Source organism: Ipomoea nil, unplaced genomic scaffold (assembly GCF_001879475.1).
Source record: "Ipomoea nil cultivar Tokyo-kokei standard unplaced genomic scaffold, Asagao_1.1 scaffold3069, whole genome shotgun sequence".
NCBI lineage: Eukaryota > Viridiplantae > Streptophyta > Magnoliopsida > Solanales > Convolvulaceae > Ipomoea > Ipomoea nil.
The window spans coordinates 9758528-9779537 of NW_017619497.1; the positions used below are offsets into that span (position 1 = coordinate 9758528).

At 36.2% G+C, this 21010-nt stretch overlaps 4 protein-coding genes and 1 long non-coding RNA gene across 12 annotated transcripts; 2 read left to right on the plus strand and 3 right to left on the minus strand.

The window, feature by feature from the left end:
- Positions 1-690: 690 nt before the first annotated feature.
- LOC109165177 (protein unc-50 homolog) lies at positions 691-5731 on the minus strand. Of its 2 annotated transcripts, none has more exons than XM_019313825.1 (10): positions 5387-5731; positions 4207-4274; positions 4051-4076; positions 3189-3279; positions 2536-2631; positions 2106-2174; positions 1600-1658; positions 1383-1505; positions 1194-1265; positions 691-1111 (listed from the first exon to the last, which is right to left on the minus strand). In XM_019313825.1, the coding sequence occupies exons 1-10, from the start codon at positions 5474-5476 to the stop codon at positions 1047-1049; spliced, it is 759 nt and encodes a 252-aa protein (XP_019169370.1). In that variant the 5' UTR covers positions 5477-5731; the 3' UTR covers positions 691-1046. The 2 variants fall into 2 exon arrangements, with proteins under 2 accessions (XP_019169370.1, XP_019169371.1); XM_019313826.1 differs by lacking the exon at positions 5387-5731 and adding an exon at positions 4655-5380.
- A 1155-nt stretch (positions 5732-6886) lies between these two features.
- On the minus strand, positions 6887-8018 carry LOC109164683 (transcription factor MYB44-like). Its single transcript, XM_019313214.1, has one exon. The coding sequence runs from the start codon at positions 7890-7892 to the stop codon at positions 7038-7040; it is 855 nt and encodes a 284-aa protein (XP_019168759.1). The 5' UTR covers positions 7893-8018; the 3' UTR covers positions 6887-7037.
- Positions 8019-9520: 1502 nt separating this feature from the next.
- LOC109165128 lies at positions 9521-10504 on the plus strand. Its single transcript, XR_002051495.1, has 3 exons — positions 9521-9606; positions 9690-9892; positions 10315-10504. It is a non-coding gene; the product is annotated as an uncharacterized LOC109165128 (long non-coding RNA).
- Positions 10505-10567: 63 nt separating this feature from the next.
- On the minus strand, positions 10568-12563 carry LOC109165127 (putative ribosome biogenesis protein slx9-like). The gene is made up of 5 exons (XM_019313765.1): positions 12377-12563; positions 11804-11862; positions 11305-11354; positions 10982-11121; positions 10568-10902 (listed from the first exon to the last, which is right to left on the minus strand). The coding sequence occupies exons 1-5, from the start codon at positions 12394-12396 to the stop codon at positions 10719-10721; spliced, it is 453 nt and encodes a 150-aa protein (XP_019169310.1). The 5' UTR covers positions 12397-12563; the 3' UTR covers positions 10568-10718.
- A 1895-nt stretch (positions 12564-14458) lies between these two features.
- LOC109165124 (kynurenine formamidase-like) lies at positions 14459-20344 on the plus strand. 7 transcript variants are annotated; one of them, XM_019313757.1, is made up of 7 exons: positions 14461-14974; positions 15061-15105; positions 15871-15943; positions 16041-16138; positions 16279-16349; positions 16431-16574; positions 16671-17043. In XM_019313757.1, exons 1-6 carry the CDS (start codon positions 14587-14589, stop codon positions 16554-16556), a joined length of 801 nt encoding a protein of 266 aa, XP_019169302.1. In that variant the 5' UTR covers positions 14461-14586; the 3' UTR covers positions 16557-16574; positions 16671-17043. The 7 variants fall into 7 exon arrangements, with proteins under 7 accessions (XP_019169304.1, XP_019169306.1, XP_019169302.1 ...); XM_019313758.1 differs by having other exon boundaries at positions 16431-16568; positions 16675-17043; XM_019313756.1 differs by having other exon boundaries at positions 14462-14974; positions 16431-16573; positions 16675-17043.
- The last annotated feature ends 666 nt before the right edge of the window (positions 20345-21010 follow it).

The window sequence follows — 21010 nt, forward strand, 5'->3', positions numbered from 1 at the left end:
GAAAACTTGAGAATAATGAATGTAAAGACTGTGCCCGTGGACCGTGGTGGTAGGTGTTCATAGCGACGTTTAACATTTTAGTGTTTTTTTTTTTTTTTTTTTTTTTTCATGCGTTTCCAGATGAGGGATGATGAGATATGGTATGATGCCATAATAAAATAATTTTTTTTATTTTTCAAATTTTAATATTCATATTTTTCTTAACTAGTGTTAATATTATTTATCCGTGTATTAGCGCCTTTTGATGATTATTTTATTAGTTTTGTGCAATAAATATTCTATAAAGATTAGTTGATGGCTAAAACGATGGTTCAACAGGAGATTAATTATTTGGTAGTTGAGTTTCCTGAAAAAGTATACATTATTAGATTTGAATTTGGTGGCTGAAATAGTCAAATCTAATAGAATTTTCGCAAGATGGAGTGACGGTCTCCAGTGTTCACCACAAAGATGGACCCTATACATTAGAGAGTAGGAAACTAATTCAACGCAAATTTATTGTCTAACGCTTACACACACCTTATTTTCAAGCAACAACAGGTCAACAGTCATTGCAAGCTTTTCACGAAACCCAAAATCTCTCTCGCTTCAAAGACACCACGCTCTGACCCGACAGAATGGTAAAAAGGTAAGTCACGATAACTCATCGACCTCTTAGGTGGGAGGATCAGTCTTGGCAAGCTGTACCAGTACAACAACACAGCTGAAAAGCCAACTCCATTAAAATGACAATTAGGTATTTTCAAGTTCAGTAAAGCAAGGAACTGTGGTCCATGGTCGATAGTCGGTGCAATTAAGAAAGCAAAATCTTTACATTGAATTGGTATGGATCAGTTTTTGCAGCCGCAGTACAACACTACAAGCACCTAATAAGCTCCGCTCAGTTACAATTCTCACTCCTAAAGGTAAAAGGCCATACCAGAGAACTTGATCAACTTCCCCGTCTTCCATTCAAGATATAATGGAACTGTAAACAATTGCATCGAGGTCATCCTGCAATTCATCCCCATGTTGTAACAGGTCCTATTATAAAGCCTTGGCTGCGATCATACCAATCTGCTGAAGTACATGTTCATGAAATATCTTGATGGACTGAAGCCGCTCAAAATAACTACAAACGAGAAAAGTTATCGCAGCATTAAGTAATCACGCGTATATTAGAAACAAAGAAAAGGTAAGGAACTATTACTTACAAATAGGTGAAAGGACAATAACAATGCCAATTGGGTACAGGAAGAAAGTGGTCCTTTCCAGGAAGGGCAATACTGCACCGTGGAAAAATGTATGGTTGTTAGACATTTTTAGGACACAATGAGTTGTTGGGAGTAGAATCACCAATGCAAGTATGACCAATGAGAAAGAATAGAGTAAGTGTATCTTACCATCATAACCTAAAAAGTTGAGGTAATGATAGTAGGAAGCGGCAACCATGAAGAGCAAATTTGATAGTAAAAGGGGAATGAAACCATGAGCAATCAGAAGGGGGGAAAGAAAATAATGCACGACTGCCATAAAAAAAAAAAAAAAAAAAAAACAGAAAACGTAAGAAAAATTTCAACATGCAGGGGTTAAAACCTTCTCTTCTGAAAATGTTTTTACCATAAAGCAGGATGAACATTGGGAAGAAAGAATTGCAGTGGACATCAAAAGCATATAACCTTCACAAGACCAAAAAAGGGTGAAGATAATTTTAGCAAATAAAATCCAATTTCAAATTAACTAACCTAAATGCATTCACAAGACGGGAAGAATATCAAAGAAGAAGAAGAAGAAGAAGAAGAAGCATATAACCTTCACAAGACCAAGAAGGGTGAAGATAATTTTAGCAAATAAAATCCAATTTTGAATTAACTAACCTAAATGCATTCACAAGACGGGAAGAATATCAAAGAAGAAGAAGAAGAAGAAGAAGAAGAAGCATATAACCTTCACAAGGCCAAGAAGGGTGAAGATAATTTTAGCAAATAAAATCCAATTTCAAATTAACTAACCTAAATGCATTCACAAGACGGGAAGAATATCAAAGAAGAATAATAACAATGATTTCAACATATTATAATAAAATTGCAAAAATAGACAAACTCAGGACATGGATCTAAACTTGCCATTCAACCCGTTGTTCCACCACATGACTGTTTGGAGTTTCCTCTCGAAGATAATTGTTGGTCAAGAACCTGCAAGGACATTATCACATTGAATTTTCCATATTACTGCACTTTTTGCTCTGGCAATGACTCCATTTACATTTAGAATAACAAATAAAATGCACTTCTTTGTGATATATCACAGGAGTTGCAACATAATATAGAACATGAAATGTGGTTTAGCCCAACATGCTTCCATGGGAAGAAAAGAGGGCAAGAAACTAGAGAAGAAAATAACATCTAGGCCAAGAGCCAGAATAAAAAAGAAAGTAGGAAATTGCTAGAGCAGCTATTGTCAATAACAAGAAAAAAGATCACCCAAAAAAAAAAAAAAAAAACAGAGAGATAAAGAGAACTATTGCATATGATTATATTAACTATAGGCTCTTACCAACAACATGTAGACAAAACAGCTCCGGTTATTAAAAAATGAAAAAGTAATACAGAGATAACCACAAAAACAGTATGCCCTGCACTATGATCATACCTGAAACAAGAAAGATAGCCAACCAAATGTATCAGTATTATATGACATGTATATTTATTCCAGAAATCACAACCTCCGAAGTTGTGGTAAATGGAAAATATTTATATATTGCTATGAAATTAACTTTCGGAAAATCAAAATGGAAATAACTGGAAAAAATATTGTCTAGTATGTAAATTTTCTGTTATCAATTCCAATTTTTAGATTGGTTTCTATGGTTATATTTATTTGACATGCATAAAATTTGCTCCTAAAAGTTGAGAACTAGTACCATTGTAGTTACCAATGTTAACTGCAACGATGCTGACTTAAAACAAAAGGCTCTCAGACAATAAATCATCTTTCCACTTCTCCACTAGTTGAGAAAAGTGAATTTGGGATTGGTTTTCCAAGTTCACATTTATGAATTATCAAAGTAATATCTATGCTCAGATGCATGCATCAATTCATGTTTATTAGCATAAATTTAGAATTCAATAACGTACAACTTTAGTAAGGCTAAAAGATGCTGTCCTCTATAGTAATACTGACATACTGTAATAGTAATGGATACTTACGCAGCACAGTAAGCTAAAGTAGAACATGCTAAAAGAAGACTGCATATAACAATAAATGCAGGATCATCCCGTGCCCATTGGTTCTTTGTTTCTGCAATCAATAAATATAGTTTGAACGGTTAAGATTTCTTTTAAACAAATTTATAGAATTTAATAATTGATGTTTGCTATTTTAATAGAGGACCATTATCCGTGGTAAGAAAAATAGTCAACAAACAAAACCTAGCCACCCAACAGTGCCACCTTTCAAACTTACTAGAAAAGCCTCAGAGTGAACAAATGAATTATATACAGTTATACACAAACTATAAAGGTAGTGATGTACTGATGTGTTATAAAAATGAAATAAAATAACTCATTATCAAAAGTCAACTTGGCACACTACACCAAACTCAGCTTGCTTATTGTTAAAGAAGACTACAAGTCAACAGTACAAGCTATTATTTTCACTATTCCTGGAATGAACTTTACAGTACTGTTCATTTAAGAACTAATATAGTAATATATATATATATATATATATATATATATATATATATATATATATATATATATGCCCTTGAGCTTGGCCTAGCAAGAAGGGCAAACCAAACAGCAAACATGCTTTCAGCACAAAGGCTTGAGCTTATGAGCTCCTCTTAGAAATAGGCTAATAAATGCTTGAGTTGATCAGTGGCCCCATGAAAAGGACATTTCCCAATTCAACCAGGATATTTTGGACCGATAATCTAATGCTACTAATGCATGTGGCATAATAATCTAGTAAAATGGAAATTGTTTAGCATATTATTCCATTCACAAAGAACCAGAAAAGCAAGTTCAAAAATGCTTGCAAATAGAAAGATACCAATATAGGACTTACGTTTGTGGTACTTAGTGTGCTGATATCTGCATCCATAGTAGTATTGCACATGCAAAACGCAGAACAAAAATAAGATTTGAAAATGTCATATATGGATCAGTAAAGCAATCAACAGCAGAAATAAAACATGAAACTATGAAAGTGAGAAATACTTACACCACTTTTGGAGAGGTACATAAGTGAAGCATTTGCCAGAAAGTATATTCGATATCCATTTGTTGCCACTGCAAAGAGTAACATAATGATAAAATGACGATAGAAGAATAATAATTACATTATAAGTAAGCGAAGGATGATAAGTGACTGGCTGGTTTTCAAACTTTAACCAGCAGAACAATATATAACAGAAATCCAAAATTTTAAACTGATATTGAGTGGTCTGTGGCTCTGTGGTTTGCAGAAGTCTAGGAAAAGTATTGTTTTCTTTTAATAGGTAGAGGAAAATAATGTTCATGAAACAAGCTCAGACATCAGCTCATATACTAAAACTGAAAGCACATATTAACAATAAGCAGAAATGTAACATTGACAATAAGCACCAAGTTCGTGATAAATGCAAAAGAAACAAATACATCTCTTCTCAGTTCTCACTATACACTTTTACCTCATTTCTTATTTGAATTTAAATTTGGGATGTAAATTCAGGCCATAAGCAGGGATTTGTCTTCTCACCAGTAGCTTATCCAGATTCTATTGTGCAAATGCACTAGGTGGCAACACATCAACATGCAGAACACTGTAATATTTCTCCTTCAATATGTATAAATAAGCAGCTCCATAAAACTTTAGTATTCAAATTTCACCTCAACAAGGAGGCCTGAACCACTCCTTTTTACTACATTGAATATCCAATGGAAGCTTTTAGAATTTAGCTGCTAGTTAAAAGGCAGAACATAGTTCATGACCTCTGCCCTGCCGTAACTCTCATCAAGTTCTCGAAAAATTAAAAAAAAATTTACCTTCCACCGTCCAAATAACCTTAATTGAATGCTCCTAGCAAGTGAACTAATCAGGCTGTAACTAAAACTTAGCGATCAGAATTACAGTTCAGCATTGATTCTTAATCATAATCCACCAATCAACACACCTACATACTACAGCTGAATCACAATAAACAATGCGATGCGGATTTCGAGATTATTGCAGCAGCGGAGCTCAAATGTGAATTGTCGATGAACAACAGAGTGGAGATCCGATCTATGCAGGTTGTATGAGAAAGTAAAGACGCAGCACAGAATACACACGCATATATGCGTATACGTACAGAAGCAAAAACGCGTACGCAGTGCGTATAAATCAACATAAAGGAGCAGATGAGATGGAAATGGGAACGAACCTTGACTATTCTACGGAGGTACTGAGGGAAAACTGAATTGGGCCGAGCATGCGAGCTCGTTCGCCCTTTCAGTGACGATGTAGGAAGCATATTGCCGGTGCTCCTCCTTCTTCGTGCTCGTCTTCTTCCTCTTCGGCTCTAATTGATCGGAGATCTTCACTGTTTGAAACCCCACTCCGTTTGGTCAGGCTCTGCGTGTCGCTCTAGCCGGTGACTCGGACGGTGGCAGATTTTGTTGTCGGTTGGCGAACAAAGTCGACCCAGCCCAATATCAAAACTCTTACGGCCCAACGGCCTTACCAAATCAGTTTCGGATCTGAGCGTATAAATCAAGTTTCATTCGGAAAGCAAGATTCACCGGTACAAGACAAGTAGACAACGAGGTTTGGTTATGAACTTATGATCACTCCTTCCTTCCGTCTCATTTAATATATTTAATTCAATTAACAAGAATTAATCAAAATTATTTTTAATCTAATGTTTCATAAGTAAGTAAATAATAAATAGTTGATTTGAACAATTATTAGAAACATAACAGGTAAAATAAGATAGAGAAAATATTATTTTTATCTTCAACCCAACATATACTAGGTACTAATACATAATTTAGTCATTAACTATAGTAATTTTTCTCGATTTAATTCTAAACAACTTTTTTTACTTAATTAGGTGATTTCGATGGTTTTACCTAATTGAGTCTTCAGCGGTTAGAATCAACAAGTGGAACCGTGTCCACCTTGCAAGATGGACACGATTCTATATTTATAATTATAAAGTTATATATTCATAATTTTTTAACTTTATATTTACAATTATTGAATCTCTATATTCATAATTACAGAACTATATGTTTATAATTATGTTCACAACTCTATGTTCATAATTATAGAACTATATGTTCATAATTTTTGAACTATATATTCATAATTATGAACAGTTTTGAAACCGTGTCCATAACTAGTATCAATAACTAAGGTGGACACGGTTTCACAACATAATTTGCCTAGTATCAATAACTAAATTAAATTAAATATGTCAAACACATTATGCTCAGATGGCTGGAGTGGCATGTAATGACCACTCTCATGTGGGAGTAGGAAGTCATTAGATTAGCCTCAATGGAGACGTTATTAACTCTACATGCTACATATTACAATGTAATAGAGTCGAGATAAAATTATCAGATGACTTAATTGAATATTAATATTTTTTTTTTTGCTCCAAATAATAAAATGGCATCATGAGTATTAAACCAAGGTAATCATGGGATTCGTGGCTTATGCTAACACTTGGCACCACGGGGGGAATCAAACCGTGATTGTGTGCGTGGCTCATGTTAAGGTTGCCGCAAGGGGAGGGAGTAAAATAGTAACCATACACCTGGGTTAACACCGGTTATTGTCATAATGGTTTGGTTTCTTTTTTTCCTCCATTTCATTAATTCAATTATGTAGTTATTTTTATTTTAATAATTTAAAAAACAAAAACAATATAATTTCGTTGGGTTAGAATTTGACATTCCAAATCAAACATCCACCACTACTGTATATAATTCATTAATTAACAAATTTTCAGTACCCAAACAATCAATTTGAATTCCAGAATTCAAAGGACAATTATAAGTCCATCATCCTTTTTCCTGAAAGCTATTTTAGTTAGTTTTGCCAAGGCCAATGCGTTTCACTTCTGCGTTCCTAACGCCATCCTTAATAACAAGTGCTGAATAATAAGTTTCTACTTCCTTTCTGATCATGTCCTGCATCAACGACAGTAATTCAGGACTCAACGTCAGAGTACTCTCTGACTTCACCGGCGCCGGCGCCGCAGCCTCAGTGCTGTCACCGCGGCGGTAACTCGGCTGATCACGCTGTAACGAAGAAACGCCGTCATTTGATCCAGGCGCAGGCAGCGATAGAGTCAACACGGTCGAAGGATCGTTCTCCTTCTCTGAAACAAGTCGAGGCTCCACCGCCTGCAAAGGTAAAGCCAACCGTACACTCCTCACAGCGGCTGGACCGTTATCGTTGCTAGAATAGCTAATGTCAGAATCGGAGGAACTGTCGCGACTTACTCGTAATCCAGGCGGCGCTGCCGTCACTGTGACGTCGGCGCTGTCCGCCCGCTTCAGAATTCGCCCCGGCCGCGGCTCTCCTCCTTCGTTGCTGCCAATCACGGCGGAATACTTCCGCTTCAGCGTCGAATTCCAGTGGTTTTTTATGGCGTTATCGGTCCGTCCATTCAGCATTCGAGCAATAGTCGCCCATTTATTCCCAACCTGCGCGTGCACCTTCGCAATAACCTCGTCCTCCTCCGGCGTGAACGGGCGGTGCTCCACCTCCGGCGACAACTGATTGCACCACCGCAACCGACACGACTTCCCTGATCTCCCGGGAATCGACTTGCTTATCAACGACCAGTTCCTCGCCCCGTGCTGCTCCACAAGCTTCTTCAGCAAATCATCCTCCTCCGTGCTCCACGGCCCCTTAACCCGATCCGAATCCGCCATGCCCCGAAACACCGCACTTAAACAGAGGCGGTTGAGATTTGAGAAGACTCGATTTCGGCGAAGAAAGGAAATGCAGGGAGTTTAAATAGGCGGGGTTGGAGTTGTTAGGGTAACGGAAGGAACCGGTTAAGTGGAGCGTTACAGTTAGGCGGTTTATGTAGGTGGGGCGAGTCGGTTCGGGGGAGTACAGCTGGAATGAGACACGTGTCGACGCATGAGAAGTGAATCCCATAAATATCTCGCCAATACAGAGAGAGCGTCTAGGGGATGGCCGTTAGTTATTCAACGCATTTTGACCATTTGTATCCGTTACGGGAGTTGCTTTCTTCAATGTTCAAACGCCGCTAGTGGCCTGGAGCTATTCCTTCTTGAGTACTAATTAGGTGATGATTTTACAAAATTAGCCAAGCACGGAAGTAATAATCAAGTAATCAACTTTTGAAATTTGAATTCAAATGATATGCCATTTTATTAATTTTTTTAATTATAGAAATAACAAAACTTGCATGTTATAACTATCAATCATCCAAATTCATATATTTTTAATCTCTAAAAAATTTATGGAATAATTGTTCAATGTTACCGCTCTAAAGTCTAAACACGCTTTATACCCTCTCGATGAAAACGAATTTGGTTAATCAATCAAAATATGCCAAATAAAATTATGTTTACCATTAATAATTTAAACATTTTATAAAAAGATCATATAAATTTATCCGGTTAACAATATTTAATTGTATATTATGTGGATGTGGTAAAAATCGATAGGCTAATTAAATACGCCAAGTTGTTAGAATAACAAAGGATACGAGGATATTTATTATTGGTCATTATAAAATTTATGCTAATAGATTTGTTTTTAACTACATGAGTATGAGTATTGGAGATTTAGGTGCTCATTAATAACACGTCAAGAGGTTCGAATTTTAGTATTGTACATTTGTACATATTATTCTCCAAATGGTTGCGTGTTCCAATCAATGACTTCATTTAATTGGTGAATTTTCTAACTATAAAACACGACATATATGACCATATGCTTACATTGACGTGGTAAAGAACTAAAGATTGATGGGCCAATTTAATACATCATAAGTGGTTAGAAAGACGAAGACTACAATGATATTTATTATTGATTATATGGTTTATGACAATTGATTCACCTTTAACTATATGAGTAAGTAATATAGTAAATTTGATAGGGGGTTAGGTGCACAGTAATATCATATCGATATATTCTAATCTTAGTTTTGCACGTGTTATTCTCCAAATGGTTGCTTGCTCCAATCAATGATGTTGTGCTACAATGACACAATATGTAGGGGTTCTCATCTAATTGGTATGTTATTCTTAGTATAACATACGACATATTTGAGTGTGCGATAACATAGATGTTGTAAAGATTGGTAGGCCAATTAAATACACTTATAGGTAGAGGCATGAAGTATAGAGAAAAAATATTAAGAAAAAAAAAACAATTAGAATACTTAACTTGCCCAACGGGCATGCTTCGTGCACCAAATGTGACGCGTGATGTAGACTTTTTAAAAAATGGTGCTATTTTTTGTAGCAAAAGAACTTGCCAATTGTCTCTCTCCATCATCTCTTCACCACATAGAAAGAAATATGACGAATACTCCACAGGTTGCTTTTGGCTTGTGGGCCGTTTCATATGTTGGAAGCTTCTTCAACTTTCTGACTCTGTTCTACATGGGTGAGTTTTGTTGCTGCTTTGTTGTCCAACATCTTATTTGAAGCCTTTTTTCTCTACACCTAAGACATTTGGTTCTATTTCAGGGGTCATTTTCAGTCTTGTGATTCCTCCATTATATGAGAATTACCAAGATCAAATTGATGATAAGCTCATTTTGGCACATAACATCATCCGTTCTAAGTACAAGAAAATCGATGATACAATTTTGAAAAAGATTTATGTGCCTCTAAACAAGGAAAAGAAGTTTCAGTAAATCTAAGGTGTGGAGTCTCTATGGCCCTCTCCTGTAAGCATTTTGTTCTCTTCTTATTGAGATATAATCTGTTGTGATGTTCCTTAGAGTTTAGACTATGCTGAAAGAAAGTGAGTAATTAGGCTGGCTGTAAAGTTTCAAAACACGTGAGTTGAATCAGCACATTCAGTTCCGCTAAAATCACCATTAGATCAGTGTGTCATAGTTTAAAAGTTTATGGTGCTGTTATAAAATCCAAATCGAGTAGTGTTTGGCACACATGGAGATTTCAAATGCTGAGAATGAGAGGCTACTTATTTATGGCATAGGAAATGTTTTCTAATCCTGGAAAGATGCATTCAATCTGATGCACTTGATGCATAAGGTTTTCCAAGTGGCCCTGTTATTCGAAATTCACATTCAATGTATTATTTGATGCCATGTTTTATTTTATTTTACTTTACTTTCTTTTGTAGGTACTTTTGGCTAAGCACTTAGGATGAACATACCAGGAGCATTGTGAATGAATAGAATGGTATCGACTGCCATTCACTCAAATGCTTTAGAGGGTGTAGCTGATATGTACAATTTCCTCATTTTTCTTGTTTTTTGAAGACCATTGGTGTAACAAATTCTGGCTAATGCTTCACTTGCCTTTTCTAACTATACTAAAAGAAACTAAATCACCCATGTTCTTTCCAATTTTGCTGTTTATAAGGCCTATTGGGGTAGAACCATAAAGCTGTTTTGTAGTATTATGTAGTATAACAATCTTTACAGAACAAAAATGAGAAGAAAATTTCACAGGTCAAAATATAGAAAATATCAAAAGGTTTGCACATTGGCATTGCTCTGAAAAAACAAAACATGAGGGTGTAGATCAGGTTTCCATTAACTGAGGCTTGGATTTTTTCTTTTTTCCTTTTCCCTTCTTTCTGTCCTGTTTTGGTTTCTCGTTGTCCAGGGGCTGTGTGCCCTGCAAATGTTGATAAATGGCTTGCAGGGGATTTGACTGAAAAGCAGGATGACCAATGACAGCCCGCAGCTGATCGCCTTCCTTTAGCCTGATGAGATGAACATTTTTTAGTCGGGATAAATGATAGCGTTACTAGAGACAGATATAGGGTGAATGGGATTGCTTACAGTAGCTTTTGCCTGGTTTTTCTGTTTAATTTAAGTTCTGCTTTTGGTTTTTGATGAGCTTCCAACTCAGGTAGGAACTCTGAAAGAGAAGATAGATCGTACGCCTGCAATTTCTGCTTCCTCCTTTGGACCTTTGTCTTCTGCAAACCAACCAAGGAACATTGTATTAGCAAAACAATACAAGGAATGTTTGTACACCAGAAAGACTCAAGCCGGGGAAATTATAATAGGATTTTAAAATCCTATTCCATGTCAAATTTTATTTCGAAATGAGAGTTGTACACTCTTAGTGGGGAGAAAAAGGAAAGGGTGAAGACACGTACCTTTGTGATGGCCTTCTGAGCACTCAATGAAGCAACTGTGTCTCTAACCTCTACATACATAATTAAAAAAAAAAACATAGGTGAAAACAAGACCATGGACTACAACATTAAATTCATTTGACAGCAAAACCCATCAATCATCATTCCACTAGAAAGTCAATTTAAAAACATAACTTGATACTTGAGTACTATGTGAAGGTCTTTTTGATAATGTATGGTCACATGACTGACTCTAAAACTAGTTCGTTGGAACAAGATGGTCTATGTAGAGGCTCATATGCCAAACCAACGAAATTGTGTCATTCAAGAAAAGGAATAAATATATTACTTCGAATCCTAGAGCAAATACTTAAAGAAGACAGAATGCTGATATTACAGTCTATGCAGCTACAAAATTATCACCACCATCATTCAAAAGCGGAAAACAGGGTCTCTTTGCATATGCAACACATCTAACTCTGGAAAGTTGCTATATACAGCTAGAACTATATCCACTTACTAGAATAAAACTGCACTTTCTTCTCGAATTTGCGATCAGCTCGTGTAGATGCATCTTCACTGAGTCATTGAGTAAAAAAATGAAAAAAATCAATATTCATGTTTTGATTAAAAAGAAAAGAGAAGATAAACATACAGTTAAGGAGAACATGTAAAGCAATATGACTCCTTTCTATTCCTACTTTATGTAAAAATAGTTAAACTAGATTCAACTATAATCTATGATGCAATGCTTACATATAAGTTGAATCCTGACACCCGATTAACAAACCTAAATGCAGTGTTCAAAACTGTTCACTGGATCAAGCAGCCATTTTAAGTTTTAACACTTTGGCCCTCAAATATTTGTCTAAATAAGGAATATTAAAACAGATAACACTCTTTCAAAAAAAAATAAAAAAATTAAAACAGATAACACAAATACACAATCAAACAATACACACTGGGGAGGATAGCAGAGGTTACCAAAATGGATTAAGAATTGAAACCAGACAGGGATCATAGCAGCAATATTCGAAAGGCATTGACATGAATGCTAAAGATAGATGAAAAACAATACATTTAGTCTACTTACCGTGGCCTGGCTTTTCCCATACTGAACTCTTATCCCTTTGATATAACAATGAATCTGCAGTGTTAGGCGGCGGCGGAGGGCGTGAGGCGGTGAGATACGAGAGACGAGGGCGGAATCCGGCGGACTGCGGAAGCTGGTCGAGACGGAGAGTGAAGAATCGGAGAAGAACGGTTAGGCCGTTAGGGCTATTGCCTATTCACTCGATTGAGTTTTGTTGGGCTAAAATTCTTTGATTTGGGCTATCAGCAAACTACCAGTATTGCACTATTGCGAGTAGTTATGTTGTGCATCCGTATGCACCATGCAAGCAAAAACGACGTCGTTTTATTAAAAACGCGCATCTCTCCTTAAAAAAAAATTCAGGTTCGATTCCCAGCAACCACATTATGTTGTTCATTCATTCTGGAATTTTAGTTTATAGATTATGGAATTTTAGTTCATTGATTCTGGAATTATAGTTCATCGATTCTGGAATTGTAGTTCATCGATTCTGGAATTTTAGTTCATAGATTCTGGAATTTTAGTTCATTCATTCTAGAATTTTTAGTTCATAGATTAGATTATGGAATTTTAGTTCATCGATTATGGAATTATAGTTCATCGATTCTGGAATTTTAGTTCATATGTTGTTGCTTGGAATCGAACCTGATTTTTTTTTTTTAAGGGAAGACGCACGTTTTTAATAAAACGACGTCGTTTTTGCATCCGTATGCACCATCCATGGTGCATAACAAAAAGTATTTTACTAAAACTATATTATTTGTGTATATTATATAAAATAATACACCTTTCGGTACTCAAATAATATATTCCGTATTTGTTTGAATACAATGTATATTTTTAACATATTTAAAATATATTATTTATATACTAAATGTACTTTATTTATTAGTATCCACACAATTGTGTGAACCCTAGTCCATGTAATAATAATTATTAGTAATGTTAGAGATTTCTAATATTTTTTCCTTTTAATCTTTCAAATGGTCAACCTTAAGAGCTTTCAATCCATCTTTCATGACATGGCAAGTGACAACATCTAATTCGTAACTAAATTATATTTTTGATAATTAGTAGGACCAATTAATTCATGACACATAATGAATGGAAGTTACATCATGAAGAAAAATATTTGAGGTAAAATTTAAGAGGGAAGAAAATATTTTTTTTATATACACACGAGCATTTTGTAATAGGCGAAAATTTATATCTGACATTAAAACATTCCTAAATACAAGTAATTCAAAATTATAATTCAATTTTTTAAAATAATAAAATTAATCATTCTATTTAAACACTAATTTTGATAAAATTTATAAGTTTTTACAATAAATAATAGAGTAAATACTTAAAATGGTCCCTCGACTATAACTAAATTCACAAATTGGTTCTCGACTTTCAATTTCAACCAATTAAGTCCTTAACTTTGCAATACTGACACGATTTGGCCCTCCATCTATTTGACCGTTTGTTGACCGTGATCTTTGAGGATATATATATGTAGTTTCACGTGCAAAGCTCAAGAGAACGCTCTTGGAGGTGACATCGTTGTTTCGGATGGGAAGTGCTTCTCCGCTTGCTGCTTGAGGATCACGAGTCAGTTCAGCTTAGAGAGCGCTCTTGGAGGTGACAGCGCCGTTTCGGATGGGGGAAGTGCTTCTCTGCTTGCTGCTTGGGGATGCCGAGCCGGTTCAGCTTGCCTACATCGCTTGGAGTCACGGCTTTCTCGAAGAGCCACTCCAGGGGCTTCGGCGATCTATTTATCAAAAGCTATAATCTCTCCGGCATGGGGTGCAGCGCCGACAGTGGATTCAAATGTAACAGTGTGGTCTAGAAATGCAATCGGAACCTTAAAAAACTGACAATGGACTATGAAATTACATATATATCCTCAAAGATCGCGGTCAACAAACGGTCAAATAGATAGAGGACCAAATTGTGTCAAAATTGCAAAGTTAAAGATTTAATTAGTTGAAATTGAAAGTCGAGAATCAATTTGTAAATTTAAGTATAGTCGAGGGACCATTTTGGATATTTACTCAAATATCTATAATTGGTGTGTCGATTATCGGTCAGCGAGACAAAATGAAAACGAATCAGAAAAAGGTGTAGTCTTTTGTTTGCCCAACATGCTTATCTAAAAGAAGTGGAAAGAGTCAAAGAACTTTGTTTCTGGTATTGAATTGAAGCTCATAGTTTTAGCGATAAAGATGAGAGCTTTACCTATCTTGCTGCTATTTACTGCACTATTCAGGGCATTTTCATCATCTAACGATGCATACCCTTCTGGGTATGGCGACGAACCGGGTATCTGTCTCAGTTCTAGCGCCAAATTACAGCAGAGAGAAGCTTATGAAGGGGAAATCTTTGACATCACGCATCCGTACACTCCCAACACGCCGTTGGGGGATTCTGCTGAGGGCACAGGACAAATTCTGAGACTTTTGATGAGCATGAAAAATGGGTCTGATTACAACTTGTCGGAGATGAGATTGTGTGTTCATGCTGGGACTCATGTTGATGCGCCGGGGCACATGTACGATAATTACTTTGATCAGGGATTTGATGTTGATACTCTTGACCTTAGAGTTCTCAATGGTATGTATGTACTACTGGAATTCCTTTGATTGCAGTGGCTTGTTTGCTTTGTACTTATTTGGAGTGGTTTATTGACTTATTCACAGGCCCTGCATTAGTAGTGGATGTTCCAAGGGACAAGAACATAACTGGTAAACTTTCTCAAGAATTTAATGTCTTAGTTTTCTGTCTCCATGGATGTTTGTTTGAGCAGTATATGAAACAAGATTCTCCAAACTAATCAAAGTTTCTTAGAATAATAGAATCTGTTGAAGAACTGCAATTATGAAGTAATCATAGTCCCATGTATATCTGCTACTTTATGGGAGGATTTAGCTTCTGTTTATGCATGAAACCTCACAAGTCACAAATCAATTCAGCTCTGATTTACCCTAGATCAAGATGAAGTGAATTGGGACAATCCCAGCCAAGTTGGTCAGACTGTAGACTTAGTAACCACAAGGTTACAAGTTCTACTTCTAGTAGGAGCAGCCTATTGGCCTTTTTGGTTTAAGGACAACCTATGCTGGTTTAGGTTGGTTTACCTTCTTGTAGTCCATTGGCGACTAGGGTCACAATATAAGGTTATCTAGTGCACACCGTCAGATATTGACTGTGGTTTCCCTCGTCATACAAAAAAAAAAAAGAGGATGAAGTGAATTGTGCAAGCATATATCTTTGCAATGTTATTGAAAGTCCACTTTAAGTCAAAGCATTCTAAATAGTTTCTAAAACTACAATTGATTCAGAGGACTTGTTTAACAAACCTCCATGTGAAAATGTGTTTTGTTGTTGGAATGCAAATTGATGGTTGTAAAAGAGGTGCTTTATGATGGTTACTTGGTCTAAGATTGACCATTTTCATAGATTTTGCATATGAATATGTTCAATACATTAGTCTTTGTTTGTTTCTTCAGCTGAAGTAATGAAGTCGTTAAACGTTCCCAAGGGAGTGAAGCGAGTGCTTTTCAGAACACTGAACACTGACAGGTAATTCATAGCTTTTCATAACGATATAGAGAGTAATTGGCACTGAAAGAGAGTAAAGATTTCACAGAACTGTTCATGTTAACCTGCTTTCTTTCAGGCGTCTTATGTGGAAGAAGGAGTTTGACTCGAGCTATGTGGGGTTCATGAAGGATGGTGCACAGTGGCTTGTAGACAACACTGACATTAAACTCGTCGGTAAGACACTTCCAACACCATTTGCTTCTCAAGACGATTGAGAAAACAACAGAATCTTTCCTCTTAAAAAAACATATCCACTAGACTTAAGATGCCTTAGTGAATCACTTCTCGCTTGATGAAACTTTGTTGAATCACAGGAATCGACTACTTATCAGTTGCTGCTGCTGATGACGTGATTTCAGCTCATTTAGCATTCCTCAAGAGCAGGGTGCGAAATTTCTCTTATTAATTTCAACAGTTCTTGATTCTTGAATCCTTTTTGAAATTATAACATCGCTTAACCCTTCAGGAAATTATTCTCGTGGAAGGCCTGAAACTTGATGAGATCAGTCTCGGGATTTATACCATACATTGTTTACCCCTGAGGTTGGTTGGTTCTGATGGATCACCCATCAGATGCATCCTCATCAAGTAACTCGATCTACTAGTAAGGTTTGTGAATTGTGAATTGCATCTCACTAAGGCCCTGTTTGTCTGTTTGATGTTTGTAGCCACCATTTTTACCTTCTGCCATGTTTATACAATTCCTGCAGGAAGAAATGGTGAAACTGAAAGCCTGGAGATAATGCCCCAATGCCATAATCTCAAGCTTTGGGATGCTCATCATCATATTATTATCTGGGACTAGATTTTCTGTCTTTAGTAGTTGGTACTTCTGGTTAAACAATTCAAGGCATGTAAAAGCTAGTGACTTTTGCTGTAGAATTAGTGACCGAGTGGGTAAAGTATGATTCATTGAATTCACCAACATCCACAATCGGTCCAAAAACAACATATGTATGACTAGGAGTTAAAATTAGCATGTGCGTGTCAGGCTGTCAGCTATGCCAACAAAATTAGAACAGATCTATTAGAATATCAAGAAATCACATATGAATAAACTTATATAATATTGGCCACCATTCTTGACTCTTTTGACTAGTTTGAATGATGAAGAAAATCGTACTGTGGATACCTGTATAACCATCGAAGGCTGTTGAAGTGACTAATTCCCGGAAATTAGGAGGCGTTGAAAACAAAGAAATTGTTGGGGTTCTCTTATCATTTCTATCTAATCCCAACAGATTTGATGTTAAGAAAAGATCTCTTGCAGGAAGGTTGGCGGCCCGAGCGACCAGACTTAACATAAATGTAGCCACGGGAGCCATTCTAAAAAGGGAGAAATTAGCACTACTTGGTGAAATAGGTTCTTTTAGAATCAATTTAAAACCATCTGCTAGAGGTTGTAACAATCCAAACGATCCCACTACATCAGGACCCTTTCGACGTTGCACAAAAGCCCCGTGATTACTATTTATTTATTTATTTATTTATTTTTTTGAAAGTAAATCCGTGATTACTATAGATGTACACTAATTAAATTTCATTCTGTGATTGTAGCTAACAAATGATCATCAAGTGATAAATGAATTCTTTTTGTGGGGGAAAATTTTGAGATAACTCGAGTTTAATTCTCACAAGTGACGATTCCTTTTGGGCCAGCTTCAGTGTCTTTAGGAGCGAACCGGGTGGACCTGGACCGTTAAACGTACAGAGAAAGATCCGGACCACAATGTGTGATTTACACTAAAAAAAAAAAAAAATCAGGTCAAACTAAGAAAGCTAATAAATTCCGACAATGAAACTTGAAATTTACAGTTTAATTAACTTGATTGGGTTATTCTTTCTTTTGACTAGTTGAATAGAATGACGATTTAGGAATCAAATGTTGCCCTTTTGAACATAGCTTGATTGTACTAAATGAAAGATCATAGATTCAAATTTCCGTAAGGACATTGATTCTTTGTGTTGCAAGTATGTACAGTCATATACTACATTCTAACATAAAATAATAATAATAATAATAAAACTTGTCAATTTTGCGTCTGTTGTTTTCAGTACCTCTGCTTAAAAGTCGTCATCTTTCTTCCCGAAAGAAGTTTGTTAACTTTAGGGAAGAAAGATGAGTTCTTTAGCTAAGCTACTGGTGTTTACTCTGCTATCTGCAGCTGTGGCATCTTCTAAGGATGCTGCATATCCATCCGGGTATGGCGATGAACCGGGTATTTGTCTCGGGTCCAGCGGTGAACCCAAGCCGTCGAGGAGAGAAATTTATGAAGGAGGAGAGATATTCGATATTACTCACCAGTACACTCCAAACACGCCTTCTGGGGTCTCCGACGACGGCGCCGGCGAGATTCTCAGACTGCTGATGAGCATGAAGAATGGCTCCGATTACAACCTGTCGGAGCTGAAGCTGTGCGTTCACGCCGGCACTCACGTCGATGCGCCGGGGCATATGTACCAGAATTACTTCGACCAGGGATTTGATGTCGACACCCTTGACCTTAGGGTTCTCAATGGTATTACGTCATTCGACCGATTAATCCTATATTCCTATGTCTTATGTTATATTATGATACTTTTTCTTTTTTTTTTTTGTTGGTTTACCGCATTAATTTAGGTTGTTCATAACTAATTGATTTAAATCAAGAAAGAAAGTTTATATGAGTGTTTGGTAAATAACTGATAGTTATTAGTTGATTGAGTCAGTGAGTTTAGTTGATAGCATTAATTGACTGTAGAAAGATGTTTGTTAAATTAACTGTTTGTTTATAATAGCTGATTACATACAAATGACTTTCTCAAAAAGTATGATCGAAAAAAATTGTTTTGAACAGCTTTTTGAATTTTAGTGTTTTGGAGAATAAGCTGTTACAAAAAGCTAATTAATCAAGTATTCATATTGATTGTTTAACCAAGTCAAACAACTAATAATGGTCAAATAAGCCAAAATTAACTGATAAACTAACTAATGTAACAAACATGGCCTATAGGTTGTTCAAATTGAGAATTAAACTCCAAACTTTATAGTTATGAAATTAACATTCTGACCAACTTGATTGGGTTGCCGGTCCAGTTATGATGCAATTTTCTTATGATTTTGACAGGCCCAACATTGGTAGTGGATGTTCCCAGAGACAAGAATCTAACTGGTAAGCTTTAATTCAAAGGAATATATAGCCCTGATTGTCCAGAATCTTGAGAAATAAATAAAGAATTGGATTTATGAAACCAATCAAAGTTGTGACCTTAGAGTCAGTATTCTGTGTTCTTTCACTTAGCTGAAGTGATGAAGTCGTTGAATATACCCAGGGGAGTGAAGAGAGTACTCTTTAGAACACTGAACACAGACAGGTATATATGTCATATATATAGTTTCCACAATAATTGTACTGCAGATCAGAAGCAAGGTTTTCGCCCCGAAAGAGACTGAAACAATTAAGCTATACTTTCAGGCGTCTAATGTGGAAGAAGGGATTTGACACAAGCTATGTAGGATTCATGGAGGATGGAGCCCAGTGGCTTGTGGACAACACTGATATTAAGCTTGTTGGTTAGTAGTAAAGTAAAGTTTCACTATCATTCTAATAAATTCAAACAACCTGGACGAGTTATGCCTAGATATGAGTTTATAAGGCTATAAGTTAGACTAGCTAATTTGTTGGATTCAATCTTTTAGTGTGGTTTGACCCATGTGCATTATAATGACCCTAACCCAATTTTAGTTTATAACATCTACAATATCAACAAAAAGTGTTAGGTCTAAGCACTACTCGGGAGTGATCACTGACTCTTAGACACCGTCTTCGTCTGCAGGAATTGATTACTTATCTGTTGCAGCATATGATGACTTGATTACAGCCCATCTAGTTTTCCATAAAAGCAGGGTAAGTACTAAGTACCGGGTCGATTTCTCTTGTTACAATTGCTATGATCAGAATATTAGCCACTACTCGGGCCGACCTTGTAACTTTAGTTGGCAAACCGGCTGCTTCTAGTGTGGTTACCAAGTCAACAGTCTGACCAACTTGGTTGGGGTTGCTCCCAATGATTAAGATTTTTTAATCGTGCTGAAATGGTGCAGGAAATCATTCTGGTGGAAGGCCTGAATCTTGAAGGTATTGAGCTTGGGATTTATGGTGTTCATTGCTTACCCTTGAGGTTGGTGGGGGCAGAGGGATCACCCATTAGATGCATCCTGATCAAGTGAACCAAGGCTGAATCTTCTGCAGTTGTGGCTAAAGCCTTGTTTATAGTCCTTTTGGCACATTTGGTTCAAGACTATACACCATGAATAAGTTTAACCTTAATTAGTTATAAATGTAACCACTCATTACACCTTTAGACATATTCACATCATAATATTACTTATGCATGACATATCTTCGCATAAATCAACTAACAAATAATGGAGAATATGATAGAGATGTGAATGTGGGTTAGACCCATATAGGCCAACCAAGGCTCAACCGTCGAGTTGACACAACATTGTATTCGGGATCAATCGTTATGCTTTGGACCCGTGTCCAGCAACCCGTGTCCAGCATGCTTGCTGGACACGGGTAACAGTGCCGTTAGGCACTGTTATCTTCTTTTTTTTTTTTTTATAATTTCAGATCACTTTGTTATAGAAGTATATGTTCATAATTTTATTACTATATGTTAATAACTATACATTCATAACTCCATAACTGTACGTTTATAACTCTATAACTGTACATTCATAACTCTATAACTGTACATTCATAACGTCATAACTGTACATTCATAACTCCATAATTGTACATTCATAATTTTCGAAGCTCTATGTTCACAATTTTAGAGCTCTATGTTCATAATTTTATCACTATATGTTCATAATTGTAAGTTCATAATGTTAGAGCTCTTTGTTCATAATTCGATCAATAACTGTACATTCATAATTCCATAACTGTAGATTCATAATCTCATAACTGTAGATTCATAACTCCATAACTGTAGATTCATAACTCTATAACTGTAGATTCATAATCTTCGAAGCTCTATATTCACAATTTTAAAGCTCCA

Excerpts from the sequence above, each read along its gene's own strand:
- LOC109165177 (XM_019313825.1), bottom strand. The coding sequence starts at position 5,476 with ATGCTTCCTACATCGTCACTGAAAGGGCGAACGAGCTCGCATGCTCGG. Across the intron at positions 2,632-3,188 it reads ACTTTAGCTTACTGTGCTGC|GTATGATCATAGTGCAGGGC; the intron begins GTAAGTATCCAT and ends TTCTTGTTTCAG. Across the intron at positions 1,266-1,382 it reads CAACTTTTTAGGTTATGATG|TATTGCCCTTCCTGGAAAGG; the intron begins GTAAGATACACT and ends TCCACGGTGCAG.
- LOC109164683 (XM_019313214.1), bottom strand. The coding sequence starts at position 7,892 with ATGGCGGATTCGGATCGGGTTAAGGGGCCGTGGAGCACGGAGGAGGAT.
- LOC109165127 (XM_019313765.1), bottom strand. The coding sequence starts at position 12,396 with ATGGGAAAAGCCAGGCCACG. Across the intron at positions 11,355-11,803 it reads GAAAGTGCAGTTTTATTCTA|AGGTTAGAGACACAGTTGCT; the intron begins GTAAGTGGATAT and ends TTATGTATGTAG. Across the intron at positions 10,903-10,981 it reads AAAACCAGGCAAAAGCTACT|GCTAAAGGAAGGCGATCAGC; the intron begins GTAAGCAATCCC and ends TCATCTCATCAG.
- LOC109165124 (XM_019313755.1), top strand. The coding sequence starts at position 18,084 with ATGAGTTCTTTAGCTAAGCTACTGGTGTTTACTCTGCTATCTGCAGCT. Across the intron at positions 18,484-19,071 it reads TGACCTTAGGGTTCTCAATG|GCCCAACATTGGTAGTGGAT; the intron begins GTATTACGTCAT and ends TGATTTTGACAG. Across the intron at positions 19,319-19,419 it reads AGAACACTGAACACAGACAG|GCGTCTAATGTGGAAGAAGG; the intron begins GTATATATGTCA and ends CTATACTTTCAG.